General features: G+C 44.3%; 2 protein-coding genes across 3 annotated transcripts in view; both read left to right on the forward strand.

Annotated features, from left to right (window-relative positions):
• The window catches only part of AGO1 (argonaute RISC component 1), a 35744-nt gene extending 29803 nt beyond the window's left edge, over positions 1-5941 (forward strand). For both annotated transcript variants that reach the window (XM_041738510.1, XM_041738511.1), the window contains exons 18-19: positions 725-924; positions 1164-5941. In XM_041738510.1, the coding sequence (XP_041594444.1) occupies positions 725-924; positions 1164-1272 (309 nt within the window). In that variant the 3' untranslated portion in view covers positions 1273-5941. The remainder of the gene's footprint in view (positions 1-724; positions 925-1163) is intronic.
• A 6012-nt stretch (positions 5942-11953) lies between these two features.
• Positions 11954-19202, forward strand: part of AGO3 (argonaute RISC catalytic component 3) — a 123837-nt gene continuing 116588 nt past the window's right edge. The window contains exon 1 of the mRNA XM_041738193.1: positions 11954-12232. Coding sequence (XP_041594127.1) covers positions 12214-12232 — 19 coding nt within the window. The 5' untranslated portion in view covers positions 11954-12213. The remainder of the gene's footprint in view (positions 12233-19202) is intronic.

Genomic DNA, 19202 nt, shown 5'->3' on the forward strand with positions numbered 1-19202 from the left:
GTTTCCAATGGGTCAAAAATGAATTGATTATTCCCATTGTCTCTAAAATATATCAGGTGTCACTGAGGGCATTCAGAACAGGATTATTCTCTTAATAAGCTCTTAGCATATATGAACAGAAGTACATTTTGAGCATCTTAGGCAGGATTGCCCATAACAAGGGTATTTTGTGACATAGGTAGCTTTGTGTGTGCGTCTTCCAACCCAACCACACTCCTTTTTTTTTTCTTTTAAGATTTTATTTATTTATTCATGAGATGCGCACACACACACACATACACCACAGAGGCAGAGATACAGGCAGAGAGAGAAGCAGGCTCCATGCAGGGAGTCCTATGTGGAACTCCATCCCAGGACTCCAGGATCACGCCCTGGGCGGAAGGCAGGTGCTGAACTGCTGAGCCACCCAGGGATCCCCCCAACCACAATCTTTTTTTTTTTTTTTTAATTTTATTTATTTATGATAGTCACACACACACACACAGAGAGAGAGAGAGAGAGGCAGAGACACAGGCAGAGGGAGAAGCAGGCTCCATACCCGGGAGCCCGATGTGGGACTCGATCCCGGGTCTCCAGGATCGCGCCCTGGGCCAAAGACAGGCGCTAAACCGCTGCGCCACCCAGGGATCCCCCCCCAACCACAATCTTAATAGTGATCCTATTCCTTAGCATTGGCCATCCCTTCTGCCCAACCTGGAGCCCCCTCACCTTCCTATCTTCCCAGGGCACCAGCCGACCGTCACATTACTATGTCCTTTGGGATGACAACCGTTTCACAGCGGATGAGCTCCAGATCTTGACGTACCAGCTGTGCCACACTTACGTACGATGCACACGCTCCGTCTCTATCCCAGCACCTGCCTACTATGCCCGCCTGGTGGCTTTCCGGGCACGATACCACCTAGTGGACAAGGAACATGACAGGTGAGGCCTAGGATCAAGGTGGCTTCTCTTTTGCATCAGCCTCTGGTACTGGATCCTCTCAACTTTCCTTGGGCAGAAGGAAATGAATATTATATAATATGGTATCTTTGGGCTCATATGCCCAAATCTGGGTTGGGGCTTTCTCTTAACTTGGTATGGGAATTGGTACTCTGAATGGGGGAATGGATTAGCAGCAGCTCAGTGCACCAGGAAGGACTTCTTTCATTTTTGCTTTTCAGTGGAGAGGGGAGCCACATATCGGGGCAGAGCAATGGGCGGGACCCCCAGGCCCTGGCCAAAGCCGTGCAGGTTCACCAGGATACTCTGCGCACCATGTACTTCGCTTGAAGGCAGAACGCTGTTACCTCACTGGACAGAAGAAAGCTTTCCAAGCCCTAAGAGCTGTGCCGCCCAAATCCAGAGGAAGCAAGGAGGAGGAGGGAGGGTAGGGAGGAGTTCAGAAGGCCTTGTTTCCTTCTACAAAGGGGGCAAAAGGGTGGGGAACAGGGCCAGTAAGCCAGACCACCAGCCAGATATCTTTGATGTCCACCTCATGACCCCCACCCCTCCACCCATCTTGTCACATCTGGCCCTGACCCCACTGGACCAAGAGGGGCAGCACTGGTGCCCACCATACACACAGGTGTCTCATGTGACTCAACAGTGCTAAAGACTCATGCCTGACAGCTTGGTAAGGTCGGCTCTGCAGCCCCGTGGACAAAAGCTGGTAGGTTTGGGTTTGATACTTTAGATGGGAGAGTGAGGGGCTTGAGAAAGTGGGTGGGAGGAGGGAAGGAATTTTTAGGAGCCTTAATCAGAAAAGGTCTAGATTTGTTTAAGAGGAAAAACGAAACCAGACCCAGATCAATATTTTAGAATACTAGATGTTTTAATGGGTTGAAAATCCAGTTTGTAGGAAGATTTTTAATGCTAATGATTTTGGTTGCTCCTCCCCCAGCTGCCACCCCTTTTTCCCTTATTCCTTTCTACTTTGTCTACCCCACCTTACACCTCCTCCCTGACAGACATCCAGCCCCTAGTAAGACTTAAGGCACTATGGCACTTAGCTCTGAAGTGACACGACCCTGTCTTCCTTCCGCCTACTGGTGGGTAACCAGTGCCTTCCCTGTAACGGTAATGCTGCAGAACTGCAACCTTTTGTACCTTTCTTTGGGGGGATGGGTGGGGGTGGGAGAGGAGGTAGGTGGGGAAGAAATACCCCTAACCCAACAAGCCTCCAGCCAGAGCGCCAGCTACTTTGCATTCAAAGGAATTAACTTCCATATTCATTGAGCTTTTAAAAAGATCACAACCTCAAGATGGTTAAAGTCCATTGACATTTGCACTTTCAGACATGACAAGTCTAGGAGCTGCTGAGATGACTGGCCCTTGGCCTTTCCACTTGATGCCTCCTTTTCTCCCTGTCCCCCCCCCCCCCCCCCCCCCCAGCCTTCCCACCTGCCTGGGTCTGGAGTTACTTACATTGCATTTCTCATTCTTGGCTTCTTTTTTCCCCTGATGGTCAAGTCGATTATGTTTCAATATTTCTTAACTGGGGTGTCTTATAACAAATGATCTTTAGGTCTAAAATAAGAAGAAAAAAAAAGCAAAAACTAAATGTTATTTTTATACCATAACTTGAGTCTGTTGCCAAAATCTGGAAATCCCTCCCATGCCCAGTAAGTTTACATCCCAGAAACATTGAGCCATCAGAAGGAACTATGTACCTGACTTATTCTTTGGCCTGGCTAGGTAGGGAGAGTGGTTATCTCCCCAAGGTGGGGCTCAGGCTCCACCCTTCCCCTGTGCAGATAATATCGTTTTCTTGCTGTAGGCACCCTCCTCTGCACTGCCCTGTACTCTTCCTGCAAGTGCATCTTCCCTTTCTCTAGACTGTCCTCTGACACTTTGGCTCATCCCAGATTCCAGTGTGTCCTGTGGACAGGCTGGGGGATTTTGCTGCTCCCTATTGCTTCTGTTTACACAAATGAATTTTTCCCAGTTTCCCACTAGGGCATGTGAGTGGGTGGCATGGGCCTTTGTTTTGTTTTGTTTTGTTTTTGTCTCCCTGGATAAAGATGGGGTTTGGCTGTCTTGCAGAACTGGAAAAGTAGGGGGTTTCTAGCTTGGTGCCTGCTGGCCTTGAGGCAAGGCCCCCTCTTTCCTTAACTGTTCATTTTTTTCCTGTCCCACTGCTTGGGATGAGGAGTTGCAGCTTCAGTGTGGAAGTTCCTCTTTGTGAGGAGCCTGGGCTTGGGTTTGCCCCAATCTGGTGATGAAGCCATGACACTTTAGACCTAGCTCAGGCTTGGAGGCCAGTCTGAATCCTGGCCTGTGTGCTTAGAGCTACCATTTCCCCTCTCCAGCAGCCCTTGTACAGACCCAGATTTGCTATGCAAAACAGTCTATCCCAGGTTCTGTTCTGGTTGGCTACTTTGTTCAGCAACTTCACAAAACGTAGCACAAACATTGATTATGGAGAAGGCATCAGGACTGTTGAGTAACTCCTCCTCTACTTCTTTCCTACTGGCTACAGCATGGGATGCCCCATGGGCACAGCCCAGCTGAAGAACAGAATGGAGGGCTCTGGGAGGAGGCAGCTCACTGGAGAGCCTACATTCCTTACACAAGTGCCTAAAGAGAGTGATGCCAACACTCCATCTGCCCTGTCCATCGCCTTCATATACTGTCTACTTCGTGTTCAGTCACCCTTTGGGGAGGGGAGCTCTCTTGGGACAATGGGCTCTGCATGTTCTCTTCTTTGGGTGCATTTAGGGGCTGGGATCAGGGCACTGTTCCTGGAGGGTCCAGTCATTCACCAGCATTTGCAAATATCCATAGGGAGCTGGTGGTAACCACCTACTCTCAGCAACAAGTTTATGTTCTCCTTTTTCTCTCTTTGCCTCACTCTCTCCATTTGGATTTTGAGCCGGGGCTTAAAAAGCATTTTTTAGCCCTTGGGCATTGCACATGCCATTCACGAAATAAAAAAGCAAGAGAAGCAGTTTGGGCAATGACAAGAAAATGACTTCTTGCTCTGATTTCTTTTTTTTTAATCTTTGAGACTTGAAAAATATCCTTGACCTTGAGGATTATTCTTGTTTGAAAGATGGTGCATGCAGTTTGAGAAGTGGTGTTAGCAACAAGCTTTGGATTTCTTGGATTTGGTTAAGTGGTGCTTCTTACTTGTGCTCTGAGAAAGTTTTGGGGGGACCCCAGCCTCATCCTTTGGACAGGTCTCTTGCTCCCTTCATTCTATTCTCTTGCCTCTCTTTTCTACTTATCTCTTTCCCTGGTGTCCTTTTCCTTTTTTCAATTCACTAAGCTTGTTTGCTGGCCTGCCTGCCTACGTGATGATGAATTTGCTGCATGGCTATGATAATCCCACTGTTAGCTAGCAAGGTCAGGCTTAATACTCCTTGGCTGCAGAAGACCAAGAATCTGTTCTCCAAGCCTGGTGATGTTCTCTCTGGGCTTGACTGCCATCAATGTTATACAAAGGCAGATCAGCAAGCCTGCCTACCTGGCATGAAATCAGGAGGGCTTCTGACAACTTCCACACCTGTCCATTCCTTGGGGTTGGTTTCTCTCATTGCTTTTTCTAGATCTGGTTCCATGTCTCTATGGGGCCTCCCTTTTCTGAGGATGTCCTAGGGTTGAGCTACTTGGTTTCCGGTGTTGGGGGGTTAGGGGATGGACATGGGGGAAGAAGAGAGTGATCGGAAGAAAATGGGAGAGAATTTGGATAAAAGACGGGAAAGAGCACTGTTTATTGATCATTTTTCCAGTCTAGTCTGACCCATTGGGGGTTGAGGTGCTATTGCTGAACCTTGGGATAAGCCTGGGGCTATTGTTGATGGGAACTTAGGTTTAGAATAATGAGGAAGGTACCTAAAAGCATGAAATCTCCCTAAAAACCTCCTGGTTCCCACCTACTAGATAGTCCCACTAAGGCCTCCTCATTGGCTAAGCAACAATGTTCTTGGATGGGTTTTGTTTTTGTTTTTGTTTCTGGTTTTTTGGGGTCCAGAATTCAGTAAATGAGGCTAGCACTCAGGATAGGCAGCCAAGGGGACAATTTGACTTCTTTGCTGGCCCATGGGGTATCTATCTGCAAGGCTGGTGGACAGTGTTTTAGACCTGGCATCATGTGTAACAAAGAAGAATGGAAGTTCCTTCCCCTTCAAGGTGGAAAGTCATCTCAAACTAGCCAAAATGCAGTTTTGGAAACTACATTGGGGGAAGTTATTTTTTATATTTACTGGGCCTCGGCCAATCCAGGATGGTAGCTGGGATGCCTTCCTTTTAAAGTCTGATCATGGCAGGGATATGCAGGGCACTCTTTCCTATTTAGCCTTCTAAGCAGATTGGGGAGAAGGGATTCTCTGGTTTTCTCTTTCCCCCCTTTTATTAGGACTTGCCTTCTCCCTAGGCAGGGAGAGAGGCTAGGTTGGTGCTCTCCCCTTACTCTATTCCTACTGACTTAGAACCTCTGGCTGCTGTTTGGGAGCCTAAGAATGGGAGTGGAGGGAATGGGCTCAAAATAAAACAGAATAAGGTGGGGAAGGCAGATTTCCTTCTTTAAAAAGGAAAATAGGAAACCCTCCAAGGATTGTGCAAGTAAAGACAATGTGTCAAATGCACTGAGTCCCCTGGTGTAGTAGCAATAAGGAAAAATGAAATGACTTTCCTGTGCACACAGTCCAACCCGATTGGTGTGTGATGTTGCACTTAGCAGCCATCTGGTGGGCATGTGTGACTACTCTGGGTTTCACTTTAGTTTCTAAACTTTTTATCCCTCTCAAGTCCAGCATGGATGGGGAAATGTCCCTGGAGCCCCACAGCTGTGTACTTGTTTGCATTTGTTTCCCTTTGAGACTTGTGTTTGTGTCCTGCTTTGAGCTGTACCTTGTCCAGTCCATTGTAAAATTTTCCCAACAGCTGTAATGTACAGTTCCTTCTAAAGCAAGCAACAGCAGCACAATTCTGTGTTTTATAAAGACAACAGTGGCTTCTATTTCTAAAGTGCGGTCTCTCTCTCTCTTTTTCCCCAGCCCCATTAGCAAAACAAACTGTTGGGATTAATTATATCTCTCATAGATTTTAGGTTAGACTAATAGATTGTTATAAGAGCAGAACCATCACTTATATAGGAAAGTGGATAAAAAAATACCAGAATGTTGAAACTACAGATTATATGTAATCCTTCACAAGCCCTCCATTTATTCTTCATTCAACAAACCATGCAAAGCATTGTGTCCAGCAGTATTGTTGGGGGAGGAGGAAAGCACAGATCAAAAATGAGGAAAACCGTGTCTCTCTCCTTAAGGAACTTAAAGTTTCACGGGGGAGAGGAGTGGCCAAATGATTCCCTGGCCAAATGGTGAGAGACTGATACGAGGCTATTGAGCTGTAGCAGTGAAATAGGAAAGGGAAGATTTTTGAGAGATGCTCAGAAGATAGAATTAATAGTACTCAATAGAAGATGGAAGGGAAAGAGAGGAGCAGAGGCTAATAACGCTCAGGTTTCTGCTTGAGCAATGGGTATATTGGGACATTTTTCTAACCAAAACTGGGGGAGAAGGAAGAATATAGAAGAAAGATGGTGAATTTTGTGAAGACCGCCTTGTATAAGACTGAGTTTAGAGGTTCCCATGAGGCAACAAGTTTAAGGTTTCCAGTAAACACATATTTTAGTTCTCAGGGAATACTACAGAACTGCAGTTGTAGATAACGGGATTCATACTCCTATAGATGGGATGGTAGGTAAAGCCGTAGGAATGAACAAGATGGCTTAGAAAAAGAGTAGATCAAGAAAAACATAGTGTCCAACTCCAGGAAACACAATTTTAAGGATGAGAGGAAGCTGAGCCTAAGAAGACTTAAATCACTACTAGATACCTTGTTTAGTTTTTACTTAATGAGGTAGGAGAAAAGTTAGAATGCAATAGGATCCAAGAAGGGCATAATTAACAACATGAACTGCTGCACTGAGGAGGAGGTATTTTTTTCTACTAAGTTTACCATCCTCCACTCCATCTTCTTAGGCATCTTACAACTATGTGGTCATTCTCCAGTATTTCTTGAAAATGAGCATTGAAAAAACCTAATTTAAATAAGGCTAAGACCAGGATTTCCGAATTGTTCACCACAACCACCACCTCCACCTCCACCTCCCTCCTGTCCTCAGGAGATACTTGTAAAAGAATAAAATAAACAAACCTAATTTTGTTCCTAACCAGTGTCCTAGATGGTGTTCCAGTGCACTTGATAGCACTTAGCAGCTTGCTTTATTTATTTTCATGACGTGTTTTCCCAGAGCCTGTGAACTTCTAGGAGCCACAACTACATTGTTCATTTTTTGTCACCTCAGGGCTGTAGCATATATCAAGGGATCAATATTTGTGAATAGAATTGAAATGATCTAGAAATTTGTGGTTCATGAATACAGAGAGGGAGTCAAGAAGTGATACTGAGTGCACAGGATGGACCTGACTCTTCAGGTAAGTAGAAACTTAACCAGATTACCATCATCTTTTCCTAATCTCACCCCAGCTTGGAGGTTTTATGGTTTTGTACCTTAAGCTGATGGTACAGTTGTCAAGCATGTAAATTCTGGCATTCCTCCCTGGTATTGCTAGAGCACTGTTATTTCTGTGTACTGGGGGAAGATGGCTCAGAGATGGATTCTGGCACAGGACCTAGTGAGAAATTTTCAGTAGCAGCTAGTGTGTACATAAATGGGCCTAGCATTCCTCTGGAGGCCAAGTGTTGTGACTTTTCAAATTGCAAAGCTAACCTGTGTCTACCACCTGTCAGATGCCCTAGGAAGCAAGCCAGCCATACCCAGCTTCTTTTCAGCAGCCAGGGTTAGTGAGATTGATCGAACTTGAGCAGATTGGAACATGGAGATTTTTCCCAATTGAAATAAAACTATGACCCTTAATGAAGCAGAAATAAAGTATTTAGTAGAGTTAAGTGGGAGGGTAATCATTATGACACATTTTTGCCATAAATTTTAGTTTTAGAAATGATTGAGATTCTAAAGGTTTCAGATTCTGACTGTTGGTTGCTGCTCAAGAGAAAAAGATAGTGGGCTTCCACTATCCTGATTTGTCTGGTCCTGGAGCTCAAGATTTTGAGTAAAGGCTTGTCTGAATACCCCTGGACATTCCCTCTTCAGTATTGGTTGAGCAGCCTTTCCTTTGCTGTGTCAGTTGGCAACATAAACTGTAGCACATTCTTGTCTAGGAAGTGCCTTGGAGCAGAGTGAGGCAGGGTATTTGTTGGGTATCTTTTGGCGTAGCTAACCCCAGAATCTCATGGCAGTTAGGGTTTGGTGGTTAAATGAAAGGGTTATAGTGCAAAGAGAAGACTTTTAGGTTCTGATCCCAGGCCTTCCCTAGACTGGTGTCTGCACCGCTTGAATGGAAGGTAGCATTGAATTGTACCAAACAGCTGTCCCTAATTGTTCCTAGCTTTCAAGCCAATTTATTCCTCTGGCTACAGGTTGAGGAAACCTGGCAAGCTTAGAAGTTGCAGAGCATGACAGAAGTACTCTTAACTTTAAACTGGAAAAGTGGACTTTCTGGGGCTGAGGCACGTTTAAAAGTTCTCCACGTTAGTACCACGACTGCCTTCCTTCCTCAGGATACCATAACAAGGATTTTGAACCACTGTGGCTTACCCTTCAGGAATACACTCCCATTTGTTCCAGATGTAGGAGCTTCGGGACTATCCTCTTGGCAAAGTCCTTTTTGGACAAAGAAGTCTTAGGGACCTTTGTAGGGAGCCCTCCATTCCTTTTCCCCACCTTCTGAAGGCAGGGAACTTTCGTCTTAGAAGAGACATTGGGAGTTCCCAGCCATGTTTTTGGAAAAGGCCTATGGCTTCGTAATGGAAGCGATCTGAAAAGGGGGAGGGGCTTGGATCCTTTGAAGTACTTGAGCAGGTGTTTTGTACATTATCTGTTATTTAATTGCATCTTCACAGCATTTGTGTGAAGTAGTTTGTTAGCTTTAATTGCACATAACAAACCCCCAATTAAATTGGCTTAAATAAGAAACCAGTAACATGATAAAGAAATCTTGATTTAATATGGCTACAAGGTTGGTTAATAATTCAGTGGCTCAGTGATAATACCAACAAACCAGGTTCTCACAGTGACTTTCCTCTGCTCCTCTGTGTTGGTTTATGCTAGTTCCCCTCAGGGTTGCAAGGTGTTTATTGTAATTCCAGGAAGGAAATGCTGACAGAATAATGTCTAGCAGAAAAAGGACTAATTTTTCCTTACATTTCATATTAAAGTAAGGAAATCCTTGGAAGCCCCGCAGATCTGGCCTCCTATCTCCTGCACTAGAAATGGGTCATCTTCCCACTCTTGTCATTGGCAAAGCAAATGAGATCATCCATCATGAGAGGTTTAGATTAACTAGGAGTTATCTTTGAGCAGTTATCCTGCTTCATCAATCTGTGGTTTAGAAAGACAAGTCTGGTCTGCTAGGCAAGAAAGAAGGGGATAAGGGTTCTTGGGTAGGTATGTAGCAGTGTCTTTTCTACTTGAGTACTTTGGCTTTTAGAGATGAGTACAAGGTTCAGAGAGTGACTTTTTTGGAATCACATACAGCAGCAGAGGGCCTTCAGTCTCAGCTTTGTCCCTAAGGCCAATGTGTTTTATATCGTGTTCTGCTGCAGTACAGAATAACTCTCTCTCTGCTATGTAAAAACCGATGGTCTGGGAGAAGAGATTTGAACTCCAGTCAAGTTGACTACTTCAATCCAAGTTTAAGAGAGGATTCTATCCAGCTGCTCTCATCATCCAGTCGTGATGTTTACCTAGCACAGGAAGCCTAGGAATGCAATTTCAGAGGGCACTGATTTCCTTGTCCCTCAGAGGTCTGTACTATTTTATAGTTCTCCCTTCGGAAAGCAACCAGTGTCACAAGGGATGAGGACAGTTTTTAGCCTGCTTCCCGAGCCCTGTTCTTGAAGCCCAGTCATCCATCCATCCATCCCACAGCCAGGCACTGGCACTGTTCTAGACCCTGGGGCTATGGCAGTTAACAAGATACACAAGGACCCTGCTCTATGGCCTTGAAAGCCAACTTATTTGGGAATGAGGTTGGCCATAAATAGGGTGGTCCAGAGAGAGCCTCATGCAATTTGCTTTTGGCAGAATCATTAGACCTTTTGCCTTCCCACTTCTTGATATTGCAATTAATGTACCTTTCACCTGGGCTCCTTCTATGATGAGGTGGTGGTGTCCCTGAATAGCAGAAGTAGATGGGAAGGCCTCATTGACATTAAACTGAATTAGGAGATCCAAGTCCTCCTCCATCAAGGTCAGCAAGACAGTGACCTTCCTCAGCGGTTCATCACCATGCTTATGTTCTGGGAGATGACAAGCGTGCAGTCACTTAGGGAATCAGTTCCAGAACGGGAGGTTGAGGGTGTGATAGTCCCTTGCACAAGCGTTGGTATTTACCCTGTTGGATGCTGCTACTGATTTGGATTCTGGATAGTCAGGCATTGAAAGTAACTTTTAGGATACAGTGTTTCATCTGGTGACAATTTGATACTTTGAACTCCATGTATTCTGTAAAAACGGTTAAGAGTAGGAAGAAGGTGGAATTGAAGTCAAGACAGAAGAGGGTTTGAATCCCATCCATTTAGGAAACGTTTACTGTAAAGTAGGTGCATCTAATAAGTGCTTTAAAATGTTAACGGTCGCAAACTTTCTCTTCACTAACTTTTAGTTAGGCTTTGCTCTGGTTTGTGTACGTTCCCTAACCTCACAGCAGTTGTGTAAGGTACGTTATTCTCTCCATTTCTCGGATAAGAAAACAAACCCAGAGGCTCAAGCAACTGATCCAAAGTCCCACTGTGACTGCGGGGGGGGACTGAAGATACTTCTCTTTTTTTCTCTTTGTCCCAAACTTTAAAAAAACAAAAAGCACTTTGATTTTTAAAGGTCTAAATGACATTACTGATGTTTAGGGACACAGGCAAAAATCACGAATCTCTAATCTGAATAGCATCACCTTTCATTAAGGCAACATATTAAGGACCTACTGTTCCCTAGTGAGTGTGCTGGCCGCGGTAAACTAGTGCTTAGAAGCCTGTGCGGGTGGGGGGTGGGGGGTGGGGGGCACACAAACTAAAGTAAAACTACGGTTGGGAGGATTCTTAGGGAAATGCTGTAATAGAAGAACGCCTGCCCTCCCCCCATTAGTGATCAAGAAAAGACCTCTCTGAACTAAGGCTGCGGTGTAAGAAGGTTCTGGGGCACGGAAGGGAAGAAGGGAAGCTGAGGGGGGAGGGAAAGGAGAGGCCCTGTTCCTGGCCTAGGGGACCGAGCCGAGGGGCGCCACGTGGGAAAGGAAGAGGCTTGCCCACAGCGGGGACCGGGAGCGGACGGCGTAGCTGCAGCCTAGTGAGTCTTGCTTGGAAGGAGGGGTCAGCGCGCGGCGCGCTTTGGCCCCCAAGAGTCCATCTCGGCGTGCCGGGACGCTATTAAAGCGTTTTAAACGAGGACATTATCCGATGTGGTGTTTGTGTCAAGTCTTGCTCCTTAATACTCCTTTCCCGTGCTAAGTTGTACGGCCCTCCCCCCCGCCAGGGTCGTCAGGGCGTCCCCCGCCCCCGGACTTGGGAGTGATCCTAGTGGCCGCTTGACCGCTTTCGGAGGGGGCGGGGTGCCCGGGCGGGGCGGGGGGTGCGCTGTGCCTCAGCCGGCGGCGGGCCCGGGCCGGCGCTCCCGAGCGGCCGCGCCGCAGGTAGGCTCCCGCCCAGGTAAGCGCCACTGCCTCGGGAAGGCTCCGCCCGGCGCGGGGTGGTGCCGAGTGCGGCTCCCCCGGTTCGTCTCCGGCCGGCACGCCCCGCCCAGGCCCGCCCCCACCCAGGCCCGCCCGGCCCCGCCCCTCCCCGCGGCTCGCAGCGACGTCGCGGCCGCACGGCTCGGGGCGGAGGGCGCGGCGGGGGCGGCGGAAGTGACGGCAGCGGGCTTCCGGGGGCGGCCCCCGGCGAGGTCGGCGGCGGCGCCGCAGTCGTGGAGGGGCCGCGGGAGCGGACGCGGCGGCGGGCGGCGCGCCTTCCCACGGGGCTGTCCGGGCCGCCTCCCGCTTCGCCCTCCGCCCGCCGGGTCGCGCGCTGCCTCCCCGCGGCGGCCGTCCCCGAGGTGCGCCCATCGCTGCCCGCCGGGGGGCCCGGCGCCCGCGTCATCCCTGCGCTGCCTCCGCGCCCCCAGCGGCGGGCGCCCTTCTCGGCCGAAGCACCCCCCCAGCTCCATGAATGGAAATCGGCTCCGCAGGTGAGCGAGCCGCGGCTGCCGGGCGGGCGGGCGGGCGGGGCGGGCGGAGCCCCGGAGCCCCGGAGCGCGCGGTCGTTCCCCTCCCCGCCCCCTCCGCCCCAGCGCAGCCCCGCCGCGGGTCCCGGGCCCGGAGGACGCGAAGCTGCGCGGAGGGCGGGACGGCGGGGGGCGCCGCTGGCAGCGTCGGGCTTCGGGGTCCTCCCCCGAGCAGGCGGGCTTCGGCGTCGCCTTCGCTGCTCGGGCGGCCGGCGTGCGGGGTGCGCGTCCCGCGGAGCCGCCGGGCAGCGGGAGCCCGGGGCGGGCCCGGCCGAGGGCGAGGTCACGGCCCGGTCGCAGCTCCTTCCGGCCGCCGCCTCCGGCCCCCGGGCCCGCATCCCGCTCCCGCGGCGACGTGGATCCGCGAGCTGCTGCTCGGACTCCCTCCGCCTTCCCTGGTCCCCGGAGAAGACTCTCCTATTCCGGGAGATCTGGAAATTAAAACAACCTGCTCTCTCTCCTCTTGGGAAAACGGCAGTTTTTGAGAAAAATCTGCAACATGGGCAGTACTTGCCTTGGGGGAAAATAAATAAATAAATTAATTAATTAATTAAATAAACAAGCACTTTTTTTTACGATTCTAAAGTAACTAGGAGACACAAAGTAGGTGTTACATAATGATCTGCTTCCCAAAAAATCATACTTATAACGTGGTAGATTTGGAAGTACGCTTCATCCAGACGGTAACACATTTACAAGTTGATTTTCAGAATATTGAGGTGGGGACGGGCTGTCTCGTTGCTGATGGAGATCACAAGTTCCTGAATTTCACGTGTCGTTTTGCTAGTCTGGGAGGTATTTGAATATAAGAAAAAGTTAAGTGATAAAGGAGATCGGTGACCTAACGATAATGAGGGGTTTCGTTGATTAGGTTATGAAGTGTAATTGTCATTAGATGCAAACAGCGCTCAATTTGTAGCAGCGGGGGGGGGGGGGGGGGATGGGGCGAGCAGATTATTGCAAGGTTTACCTGAAATTTTTTCTAATCAGTTTCTTCTGTTTCTCTTTTGCATTCTTTTTTCTGTCATCTTCATATTTTCTTTAAAAGGGATACTTTATAGATTGTGAAGTTTTATTTATTTTTTTCTTAAAGTTACTTTTTTTTTTTTTTTAAAGATTTTATTTATTCATGAGACACAGAGAGAGGCAGAGACCCTGGCAGAGGGAGATGCAGGCTCCACGCAGGGAGCCCGATGGGGGGAGCCCGATGGGGGACTCTCCTGGGACTCCAGGATCACGCCCTGGGCCAAAGGCAGGTGCTAAACTGCTGAGCCCCGAGTTTGTGAAGTTTTAGATTTTCATTTGTTTATCGTTGATTTGTATATTTCTGAAACTGTGCCCTGCCTTTGTCTTTTAATTGTGTACCATACTCTTGAGTGAATAGGATGATCTAGGGTTATAGGTGACTTTTACATAACTGTCCTGTTATCAGGCGTGGAAAACAAAACATGAAAATTAAACACTTTATTAATCACCCTAAGACTTTTAAAGATAAAAAAAATTTTAAGTGTTTTTCACCTTTGGGTTTTTTGTATGAAATTATGGCCCAACGTATGGACAACATCCTCAAAAATATTTCTGAAGTCCAGTCGCCTGGCCAACTGGTCCAACTAGCCAAGTGTGATTCAGTAAACACTCCTGTGAGTTCTTGAGCTATAGATAAGTCTTACATCTTCTTTTTGCATGTGCCATTGCTGAAATATATACACATTTAACTATCTTCACATCTGGGGAGGTAGAATTAGATAATATCGACCGTATGCTTAGACCTTTTGAAACTCAACGTTTGCTCTTCAATGCAGTTCATACATGATTAATCTAATAATGGAGATAAAGTATAATATGGCTCAGAATTGTCATCATCAAAAACAAAGTTTCCATTCTTCCTGGGTCTTATGTGTAATTGTTAATGCTGCATGTGTAACTGAAAGCATAGTTGGGTAAAATACACAACTAAGTTTTAAATCAAGAGTTTGAGAGGTAAAGGGGGGGTGTGCCTGCCTGGTTCAGTCTTTGGAGCGTGAGACTTTTGATTTCAGGGTTGTAAGTTGGAGCCCCATGTTGGATGTGGAGATTACTTAAAAATAAAACATAAAAAAAAATAGGTAGGTCCATATTTTGGTTTAAAATATTTTAGACATGGGGGTGCCTGGTTGGCTCATTGGTAGAGCCTGTGACTTTTGAACTCAGTTGTGAGTTTGAACCCCACTTTGGGTGTAGAGATTTCTTAAAAACATCTTCTTAGACGTAAATGTTTTGATAGTCTATTGAGTAAATGTTGGATCTTTGCTCCAATTTTTTCTAAGGTTTTGGTTTGTGTGTGGAAAGTCTTAGGTATTTACCTTATGACAGGATATTTTAAATTTTAGTTCTTAGGAAGATAAATAGGAAACTTACATTTATTTACATGGGGGACTTGGACTTTGGATACAAATGCTATGTTAATTGTTTCTGGGTGAATCATTACTAAAAATGAATATTTGTCCATTTTTGCATGTAATATTTTAAGTGATTTTTTTAGGGTGTCCTGTTCATTGTACTGATTTAGAACTGGGTGAACTGGGCAGCCCCAGTGGCTTAGTGGTTTAGAGCCGCCTTCAGCCCAGGGTGTTGATGGAGATCCAAGATGGAGTCCCACGTCAGGCTCCCTGCATGGAGCCTGCTTCTCCCTCTGCCTGTGTCTCTGCCTCTCACTCTGTCTCTAATAAATAAATAAAATCTTAAAAAAAAAAAAAAAAAGAACTGCGTAAACTTTAACCAGAAAAGCTAGCACAGTTGGTTTTTAAATATAACAATAGTTTTTCATCTGTGCCTGTGACTCTTTAGTTAGGAAAACTTCTAATGAAATTCTGGTTGTTGTTTTTTTTTTTTTTTTTATAGTTTAGTTACAATTGGATTAAAAGTATTTGTTTTAATTCCAAATAAAGTGTGAATGGAAGCTGCAGAAACATTCATTAGGATATCACTTCTCCTTTGTAGCAGGGTTTTAGGACCTATTCTATAGGTATTTTTAGGTGTAGTTAGACTACTGTTTAAGGGAGAAGGAATTGTACTTACCTGCCAAGGAAGAAAAACATTTGCTGTTACTTGAAATTAATGATGCACAAAGTGGTTTGATAACGTTTGGTCGCAGTCTTATACAGTGTTGCAGGAGTAAATAGACCATGTTTCTTAGTGATATTCTTAAATTCATGTTTGGATCTGCAAAGTGGTTTCAAGGCTCTGGATTTTTTTAAATACTAAAAATCTAGGGTTGCCTGGTTGGTTCAGTCCATCAAATATCTGAGTCTTAGGTCGCGGTATCAGGGTCCTGAGTTCAAACTTCATGTTAGGCTCCATGCATGGAGAATAAAAAAAACTAGAAAATAATAGAATAAAAAATAAAATAATAGAATAAAAAAACTAGAAAAAAAAATAATAGAATAAAAAAACTAGAAAAAAAAATCATTTGAGAACAAGTTCCAAAGAAACAGAAGTTGCATATATGAAATCAAGTTTGAATGAGATGAATAAAGTATTTAATCTTTTAGTATTTTGGTACTTAATCTTTTTAAAATCACTTTGGAATATAAGTTTTCTCGCTTGTGGATTTTTGTCTTGAAGAAAAAATCGTCAAAATGCTTCTCTGTCTACAGGGCATGAATTTTGAACATGCAAAAGGTTTTTCTACTTGGTTGCCACTTAAATTTTTTTTTTTTTTTTTTTTTTATATTATTTTTTTTTTTTGTTTTGTTTTATTTATGATGTTCACAGGAGAATTTTTGAGGAGAGGAGGCAGAAGCACAAGCAAGGAGAAAAGAACAGGTACCCTAATGCACTGGAGAGCCTTAACGTGGGATTCGATCCCGGGTCTCCAGGATCGCGCCCTGGGCCAAAGGCAGGCGCTAAACCGCTGCGCCACCCAGGGATCCCTTGGTTGCCACTTAAATTTTAACTTGTGCTGTTCTTGAGTGGCCATCATGACTTTTTTTCCTGATATTTGCTGCTCTTGACTAGCAGTGGGACTTAAAAATATGCAAGATTATTTTGAGTTTTGTTTTAGAATTTAATTTCTCTTACAGTGATGGAAATTTTTTTCCGAGGGAAAATTGAAAAGGAGGCAAGAAACAATTTTGTTCTTCTAAACAAAGACTTAAAGGAGAAAAAGAACATATAGGTAACCCTGAAATGTAATTTGAGTAACATAATGAAGACTTTTAAAATCATGTTAGCCATGTTTCCATCATCCTGATCACTCTTTAAATTTCTAAGCCAGGTTTCAAACTAGTAAATTTCTTTGTTAAAAATAATAATAAGGAATTAAGTAATTTAAAAAAGCTGCTAGAATGAAATGATTTCGAGATATTCCTTCCTTTTGCTCTTTTTGGAGAATTTTATGTACTAAGTTGGTAACTTAGATTTAGTTTATATTCATTTATGTTTTCCAGTGGGAACATTGTGTTTATTTGGTTCTGTAAGCCAGGCTGATAGCATGCAGAGACCTGGGGCCCTGTAGAGGGGACATTTCCTGGAAGAGTTCTCTGTCGTATATAGGAAAACTGTAGTTCAGAATACAGTTCTTGCTAAACTGTCATAAACTGTTGTATTCTAATTGATACTGTTTTCTAGTTTTTTCATATAGCAGCCATCGTGTTTCACATAGATCTTTATAGTCTTTAAATATTTGAGAGTCTATCTGAAAGATAAAATAATTAAATATTTTGTTAATCTAACAAAACACCTTTTAATATTTAAAACTTGGAATATAGAATAATTTATAAGTTTTTTTTTTGATAGATGGGGGAATAAGGCAAGTAATAGTTCATTTTCTGAGAAGATAAAACTAAAAATACAATTTATTTAAGAATAGTATCCTTTCCAAACCTATATAGTCTCAGTTTGTTGGGGTAAATAGCATTCACCAGACATTCCTACTTCTAATTCAGTTGTCTAGGATACCCAATAGACCCCCATTCTTGGCTCATTAACAAAACAGATGTGAGAAAGAATATTGTGTGGTTTTTCAACCATAATGGTTATGCTGTTAGGATACATGAACAGCCTTTCTGTATTTAGAGTTTCTGTAGTTTTCTGCCATTATCTGTGTTAATATTAATAACTTTCTTTGGCTACCACTGCTTAAAAAAAGACTATTGAGATTTAGCAATGTCACATAACTGGTATTTTCTTTTAATGTGGGCTTTTTGTCTTTTGGTTACAATAAAAAATTGTTTACATTATTCTGAAGTAATAGTGAAGTAATTTGGAGGAATTTTTTGTTTTTAATTAGCCAGTTTTTTTTTTCTACGTTTGTTACTGAATTGTCAAGTTCTCGAGAAATTAGAAGCAATCTGTACAATACTAACATGGAATATTTTTATGTTTTTCACTCATGGAAGAAATTTTGCAAGAAAATGTTCTCAATGTTTTCTTATTTTATATAAGCCTACAGCTTATATAATACTGTTTTTGAGTTATCATCAGTGCTTGATTTTTAAAAAATATTTTATTTATTTATTTGATAGATCACGAGCAGGGGGGTGGGGTAGAGGGAGAAGCAGGCTTCCTGCTGAGCAGGGAACCTGGTGCAGGGTTCGATCTTAGGACTCTGGGATCTTGACCTGAGCTTCATGAAGGCAGACGCTTAACCAACTGAGCCACTCAGCACCTCCCCAATACTTGATATTTTAAGTGATTTCTAAATCTTCTAACAAAAGAAGTTCATTAATGTATCGAAATTTTTTTAAAAGCTTTCAAAGAGTAGATTGCAAAATGGGCTTATATCTTAGCAATTAAGTCTTCCTTTTTTTAAAAGAAACTTCTGATTTCTAAATTAAGACTTGATTTCTGTCTGTATGTTTAACATAAAAGTGGCATTACTTTAAAATTACTCAAAATTTTCCTAAAAGTTTTGCTTGGCTGACCAAAGTTTTTCAGAAGTTACCCACCTTTAATTATGAAGTAAATCTCAAGGCATTTCTGTAGTGCGGGACCTCTTTGGATAGCGTGCTCTCTGGTTTTCAAGGAGCAAAGTGCCTTTCTAACAATTACTCCCCTGGGGCAGCCCCGGTGGCCCAGTGGTTTAGCGCCACCTCAGCCCAGGGCGTGAAACTGGAGACCCAGGATCAAGTCCCGCACTGGGATCCCCACAGGGAGCCTGCTTCTCCCTCTGCCTGTGTCTCTGCCTCTCTCGGTGTCTGTCATGAATAAATAAATTAAATCTTTAAACAAAACAAAACAATTGTTCCCCAGTACTGCCATCTGAGAAATTTTACCCTCAGCAAGCTGAATTTCTACAAGGGATTATTTGGCTATAGTGAAATAATAAATGTAACATGGTAATAAGTGTGCTGTTTGTACAGGTTCATTGAATGAATACGTAGAACTAGTAGGCGGGAGGTTACTAAAATTTCATGCTAATGTTTACTGCTTATCCTTGTAAGTTCATGTAGTAAACAGATGTTTTATTATGTCAAAGTTTGAAGCCATACAATATATTTTTCCAAAACAAAAAACAAATTTTTTCCTTGGTATAAAAACACTTATTTATTGTTTTTAAAAAGCAAACAATAGAGTAAAGTAGAAAGTGAAGGGGTGCCTGGGTGATGCAGTGGGTTAAGCCTCCAACTCTTGGTTTCAGCTCAGGTCCTGATCTCAGGGTTGTGAGATCAAGCCCCGTGATGGGCTCCTTGCTCACCGTGGAGCCTGCTTGTGACTTTCTCTCCCTCTCCCTCTGCCCTTTCCCTTGCACGCTCTTACTGTCTCTCACATGAATACATAAATCTTAAAAAAAAAAAAAAAAGTGGAAAGTGAAAATAATATCCCATGCTCTGGATAAAATCATTGCTAATTATTTTGTCTGTCTTCCCAGACATCCATCCATCTCTCCATCCATCATTAATTGTTTTGTTTTGTTTTTTCATTAATTGTTTTTAACCTGCTTTTTCTACTTAGT

The sequence above is a fragment of the Vulpes lagopus genome, chromosome 23 (assembly GCF_018345385.1).
Source record: "Vulpes lagopus strain Blue_001 chromosome 23, ASM1834538v1, whole genome shotgun sequence".
Taxonomy (NCBI): domain Eukaryota; kingdom Metazoa; phylum Chordata; class Mammalia; order Carnivora; family Canidae; genus Vulpes; species Vulpes lagopus.